Source organism: Pinus tabuliformis, chromosome 1_1 (assembly GCF_031772625.1).
Source record: "Pinus tabuliformis cultivar Carrire ecotype Pingquan chromosome 1_1, CPIR1, whole genome shotgun sequence".
Classification (NCBI taxonomy): Eukaryota; Viridiplantae; Streptophyta; class Pinopsida; order Pinales; family Pinaceae; genus Pinus; species Pinus tabuliformis.
The window spans coordinates 235,688,373-235,695,415 of NC_142297.1; the positions used below are offsets into that span (position 1 = coordinate 235,688,373).

Here is a 7,043-nt window from a genome sequence, read left to right on the forward strand (position 1 = left end):
TTCCCAAATCTGGTCCGGCATCACCACCATATAACTTCTGAAAGTTAAGATCATCAAGGTAGTCAAGGGCTTGCAGTTTAACATTCCATATATGGAATCCAACTCCCTCTTACTTCTGCAAGTGAGAGGGTCTGCACTATCAAAAATAGGTCATCCTCAAAAGGTGTCGGTATGAGAAGTCTATCATCCACAACCTTCGAGCAATGGTTTGGATTGGTTTCACTCCTAGTGAATCTCAGCTTCATCGGACAGCTATCAATCCTCTCATACTATGCCCGAGGTGTTATACTTCAAGCCATAGAGGGCTTTCTTCCACCTGTATACATGAGATTCCCGATCATGAATCTCAAACTCCTCGGGTTGTTCCAAACCTATGGACCTGCTACATGAGGGGAAAGGTCCCCTTGTAAGATTTTCCTTCGATACATCTCAGACATGTAACTTCATGCTCTTCTTGAATTCAAGCATCTGAGTCACCATCTGACTCATATCGGGTAGCGCCCCATAAGTAGACCTTCAGTGCTATAGATCAGATGTGTCAACTGATATGGTCCCCAATGGACCATCCTGCAACTTGATACAAATTGCCAACCTTGAACTCAAAATCATCTTAGAAAGTTTTATTTTTTAAACACGTAACTTTCCATCGATGAATGCCACCCTGAAACCTTTGACTTCCATTGTCAAAATGGACACTAGGTTCTTCTTGCGATCAGGTACATAAAAGAGATTCTGTAAGTGAATCGAGTTACCCTCATTCAATTGAGAGGTAACATTCCCTACATCCTTTCTAGGATAGGTGGCATCGGCTCTAAGTATAATCCCACGATTGTTTCCATCTCTACCAAATTAGAGAGAGCACCCTTCTATCTGATGGAGTGCCTTGAAGCACTACAATCAATAAGCCAAATTCCTAAAGAATCTGAAGGAGAGGGCCAATACAAGATAGCACTTCTTTAACTTATCAGAAACAACATTTGATTTTTCATACCTGGGGTTCCTTGCTTTCTTGAAGAGTCAGTGGTTACCTTGATGACCAGCATTGTCATTCCTCTGATCAATGAAGATGTCCCTAGAATGATTGTTATCATCATCAAATGATGTGTCCCTGCCATTCAGACACTCCTTCGCATAATGGCCGAACTAGTTATCTGCCTTTCCTTCCACCCTGAGATTCGGTCTTCCCAATGAAGTGATCTTTAGGTAGGCCATATTCCGCTACGCCATTCTGATAATATTCTCTACTTCGATTTCCCCCTCAGTGAATTTGAAGAGGGATGAGGACCCATTGATCCTTTTGTCCTTTCCTAACTGTCTTCGGTGATTGCTCTTCCACTCTTGCTTGGGCATTGTCTTAACCTCGGCTCTAATACCATGTTAAGTTTAGGTATGTTCTATGCTTAGAGCAATTTATTTCAATTTTCATAGTTAGCTCAATATCTTTAGCAATCACATCAGCATTAAAGTAAATTGCAGATAAAACATAAACATAAATCGCAGAAGACAAGCCAAGACAAGAGGACACAAGATGTGATGCTAGCCAAGGACAAACCCCAATGTGGGGAAACCCTTCATCAATTCTTATATGATCTCCAATAGTTCAGCGCAGAGAGAGAGAGAGAGAGAGAGAGAGAGAGAGAGATAGTACATTTACAACAGAAGTCAATACTTCGACTAATATATTATCTCTACATGAGATTAGTTGAAGACACGCTGCTTCAACTGATTCTCCAAGGTGACTCATTCACCTATCATGTGTTGCATCTCGTCCATATGCTGCACGTCACCGTGTTGCACCATGCTGCACCCATCATCACAATACTGGACCTCATGCTGCTGATGTCCCAGTGTTTACCTAGTGCCACAGCTGCACCATGCTATGCCCGTGTGCTTGCTGCACCATTGCTACTATGTGTCCTAGCTGCATCAAGTACTATACTGTTGTCCCATACAGCACTCTACTTGTCGATGTCCATGCTTTACCATGCTGTTGTTGTCCATGATTCTTCATGCTTGCAGTTGTCCCATGTTGCATCATGTTTTACCATGCATGTTATAATACCTCATCATTGCCATGTTGTCCCATTGCAGCACCTATGCCTAGCAATACTGATCATATGTATTGCTGCCCATTGTTGTTATGACTGTGTTCAAGTTAGGGCTACCACACAATAAGGAGATAAGTCCTTTTAGGACTGCAATTTATCTTGAAGAGCTTCCCCTCATGCCACGCTGCCCTTTGAAGGTGTTGTCCACCCTTGACAGTCCTTGACACAACCTCAGTTGTGTGCTCTGGCTTGCAACCTAGCACAACAGCTAGCTGTAGCACTTTGCCTTCCCAAATGATACCAAACAGCAGCATTTCTTTCCTCGTGAACTCGGGCAAGCTGACAACACTTACCTACACTCAAACACATACATATACAACCCTGAATCTCTCCTCCTTGTGACTACGGCTTCCCTGTCTTGCTGTTGTCCATGCCCACGTTGCTTCATGCTATGATAAGGTCCCTTCTGCTGTGGATGAAGTCCTTCTTATGTTGTGGCTAAGGCCTTGACTCAAGGCTCCTCTTGACAATAGTTTAGGGCTTCCTCTTGACAGTGATTTAGGGCTCCCATTAGCTACGGATAAGGGCCTTCCCTTTGTTGCGGATTAGGCTCCCTTTGCTGTGGATTAGAGCCTTCCCTTTGCTGCAGATTAGGGCTCCCTTACTGCACATTAGAACTCCTATTTACTACAGCTAGGGCTTCTTAGATCTACGGCCAGATCTCCTCCAAGACTGCGGCTAGGGCTCTCCTAGATGACTGTGTCTAGGGCTCTTTTAGATGACCCTCTCCACTGCGTCTTCCTTGAGAGAAGACAAACCCAAAACAAGTGGAGAGAGGGAGATCATGAGATTTGTGTTCTCAAATGATTCAAGGCACCTTTATTTATCCAAAAATGTGGAGCACATGAGGGGTTTATTTGGTTGCTGGCCGACCTTGACGAATTGTCCCATAACACAAACAAATTCATATCTCCATGAATACTTACCGGAATCAGATGATCTTTAGATCAATCCTACACCTCTCGATGAGAGGGATCCAAGAAAAATATCAGCTGCCATTAATAAGATGACCCACACGGAGTTTGGCCCTAGTTGCCAATTTTAACAAAAAGGAAGGTTGACTTGGTCTTGGAGGGGTCTTTGTCAAAAGTCTTAGGTCTTGGAATTCGTCAATTGAAGATTCTATAAGAAGATAAGAATTTTTGTGGGTTTTACTCTCAAGAGGAGAGGTTTTGGCCCTGGCTAGCAGCCTACATTTTGTGTCCTCTTGTCTCATTGATCTTCATGGTTTGGTATTTGTTTGATGATAGGAACACAATAATAATCAAGTAGAAGAAGAATCTAGTTACAAGTACATCAAGTTAGATAAAAAAACATCACAAACGGTTATCAAAATAAGAGAAATCACCCTAATCATCTAGCTGCCCTTGAATTTTAAATATTTCCCATATTAAATCATATTAGAATTCGTATTAGTACTGGAATCTTGTTATTATGATTGAGACCATGTGCAATTCCGAGGGGAATTGGCAGACTAGATGCCACCAACTGTGGCTTCTCAGCCAAAGGGGTTTTTCAAAAGTGTTTTACAGAACCTTTGCACATTTGCAGCACATCGATAATAACAAGCATCTTCAAAAAAATAAAAAGAATAGAACCTGTAGAGGCTTATATTCTGTAAACACTGTGTTAGACTGTCATTTTGAAAAATTAAGGTAATTAGGTCATTTTAAAGAATAGGATAAACACTGTACCCGAGAGTCATTTTGAAAAAATTGGGTCCATAAATTCTGAAGAAAACAGCCCTGAGATGGACAACCCAACATTACGGATTTTCCGGAGGTCGTTTTGTACTATTATTCTGTCAATAAAACAGAGTCGCCATATCTGTTTAAATAAAATTTAACGTCCCGAAAGAGGAGGGAATTTTTATCGTATGTCTCTTAAGTCTTGCACATTAACACAATATTTGCTGATAGGCTTACTTGAAAAGCCGGGGATAATACAAGCAAATTCCTGGGAAAGAACCCGGGCTGCGAGGAAAAAACCACAATCATGTACAGAAACCAAAAAATCATAATCACGCGAACCATCCTAGTCATGAAATGCATATACAGAAACTAAGAGATCATAATAATTAGCGTAGTATGGCCTAACGCACATAGACATCCGTTCATAAGCTCTAAGAAAAAGTTTCAATGGTTGCCTTACATACTACAATGAAATACAGTAGCAGGATCATGACAGGTGGTAAATAAACGGACACATAGTGCAGGCAAAGCAGGATTAAGGAAGAGGAAAGGGGCAGGTCACCGAAGAGGAAATGGTGCGAGACAGGTGGTGAAGAAGAACGTATGCTGTGAGCAAGACAATAAGGATCCAATTTCAAATACGTATGCCGTGAGCAAGACAATAAGGATCCAATTTATTTGAAAAGGAAAAATGTGGAAAACCATGTGAATTTCAACCATCTAATCTTATATAGATTAAAAATATTGGTAAAAGTTAAATCCCAACTATACACCTAATTATTTTTAGTATTTATTAATTAATTAGAAACCCTATTCCAAAATAAACCATACTTATCAGGTTAATAATAAACAATCCAATCACGTGTACATCAAATCTGCTGAGTTTGCTGAACTCCCTGGTGCTGGTAATACGAGCTTCACTTTCTAATACGCTAAAACGGGAGATGGAACAAAGAATTATCTCTAACAGAACAGATAATATTGGCCATGCACTGCCAGCTGAGGAACCACAAAGATTTTATTAAAATAAAAAATTCTAATTCTAATTACAAAAAATAACAATAACAATAATTTGTGTGGCCATCAAGCTCGCCACAAAACACCATAAATTCCCTGGTTAGATCAAGTAATGGCAACTGGTTCCTGAATAAATAAAAATAATTGATCCTGACCTTGTTCTTGAACAGATTTTTGTTCATTATCTGATCTAACGACCATCTGAGCACCAGATTCTCGAATTCTCCGACCACTATTTTGCATCTGGCCCTCTTTTCGCTGCTTTCCGCCCTTTGCATGGCTTCTCCCCAGTACCCAAACGATCCCATGCCCAAAAGCAATTGTCAAACGACGAAACACCTGTGACCAAAAACAGTAGCAGACACAGATATTTCAAGCTATAAACCCATCCGGATGACAATCCAAATATGAAATATATATAGTACAGTTCAAATCAACCTCGAACGTCCAGTGTACAGTATAGTACGGTTCAAATGAACTTTGCACCGCCATTTTAGCTCTCTATCAGTTGGAAACAGGGAGTGAGGAGGACGGTGAGTTCTGAGGATTTTCGTGGAAGCTAGAATTATTTCAGAAATGGGCTGCTTGCATGGGAAGCAAAGAATATTGCCAACCTTAAAAAAGAGTGTGTAATGTCAGGAACGCCGTATGATACCTCTGGTGGGATGTGACTATAATAGAACATATTTAATGATGGAAATTCTTTATTAAATATCTTTTGTTATTTAGAATAATATAGTTTACTTCATAAGTGGGACATGTTTTGTCAAATTTTTTCTCGAGCGAGTCAATTCTCATGGCTCTTTTCTTACCATGAATATATATGATTATAGGAGTATAGAATATTATTTCTTTTTAATTATTTTTATTTTTAGTTTTTTTTGGGGTTTTTGTGGGAGGTGTTTTGTTTTTTTAATTCAAGTTTCATTCTTATATGGATATTTAGGATGGATTTATTTATTATTTAATTGTAATTTTAATTAAAGATGATGTAATATATTGCTAGCTTATTTTGATGGTGTGTTTTTAAGGAATTGACTTTTCTTAAATTTAAAAAGGTGATGATAAATTTTATATTTATAATATTGAATGCGCAAGGATTTAAAGAGTGAGCTATGGTTAGCGATGATAAAGTTGTGTGTTAGTGGTACAGTTACATTATGGTGTTAGTGTGATAGTAATGATTATAATCAGAGTAGTCATATATATTATATGGTTGTAAATTATCATATTAAAACATTTAATTTTTAATATATTTTATATTAATAAGATTTTAAAAATTTATAAAAATTAATTAAATTATAGTTTTTAAAAATTATGGTTCTTATTATTAATTATAAAAAAAATAATATATATATAACAAGATTCATTTTATTTTATTATGGATATTTTTTAACCATACTTTGTTATAATGCTATGGTTTACTAATATTATATGCCACAAAAACTATAGCTCATGTTTATATGACACATGTTGATATCACATTTTTTCAATCAATCAATTTAACCATCCAAGATCCATCTTAATCCCTCATCTATCAAGGGTCGAGAGGTATTAAATCTCTGGAGGCGTAAACCTCTTTTTTGAGTGCAAAATTTGGAAAGGTTTACAACTCTAGAAATTTGATCCTTCTCTCTAGAGGTGCAAACCTTATTTTTGAGTGCAAAACTTGAGGAAAGGTTTACAACTCTAGAGATTTGATCCTCTATCAAGGGTCGAGAGGTATCAAATCTCTAGAGGCGCAAACCTTTTTTTTAAGTGCAAAACTTCGAAAGGTTTACAACTCTAGAGATTTGATCCTTCTCTCTAGAGGTGCAAACCTTATTTTTTAGTGCAAAACTTGAGGAAAGGTTTACAACTCTAGAGATTTGATCCCTCTGGACTCTTGACAGATCTAGCGTTAAGATGGAATATATCTATGTTTGTATCTATGTGCCACTTTCTTATTCTCAGTCTCTATCTCACCCCCCAAACATACTCTCTCTCTCTTTCTCTCCATATCTATCTATCGCTCTCTCCCTCCCTCTTCCTCTTCCTCTCTCGCTCTTCCCCTTCTCTCTCTCCCTTCCCTCCCACTCTCCTCTCTCCCTCACTCTCTCTACATCTCTTCCTTGTCACTCCCTCTCTCTCCACCTCCCTCTATGTCTTTCTTCTTCCCTCCCTCTCTCTCCCCGTCCAACTCCATCTATCTTTCTTCCCCCTCCAACTCCGTATATCTTTCTTCCTC

General features: G+C 38.7%; 1 protein-coding gene across 3 annotated transcripts in view; it reads right to left on the reverse strand.

Annotated features, from left to right (window-relative positions):
* LOC149212392 (helicase SEN1-like) overlaps positions 1 to 5,444 on the reverse strand; it is a 114,924-nt gene extending 109,480 nt beyond the window's left edge. For all 3 annotated transcript variants that reach the window (XM_089391830.1, XM_089391829.1, XM_089391828.1), the window contains exons 1-2: positions 5,255 to 5,444; positions 4,972 to 5,155 (exon numbers count right to left, since the gene is read on the reverse strand). In XM_089391830.1, coding sequence (XP_089247956.1) covers positions 4,972 to 5,124 — 153 coding nt within the window. In that variant the 5' untranslated portion in view covers positions 5,125 to 5,155; positions 5,255 to 5,444. The remainder of the gene's footprint in view (positions 1 to 4,971; positions 5,156 to 5,254) is intronic.
* Between the last annotated feature and the right edge of the window lie 1,599 nt (positions 5,445 to 7,043).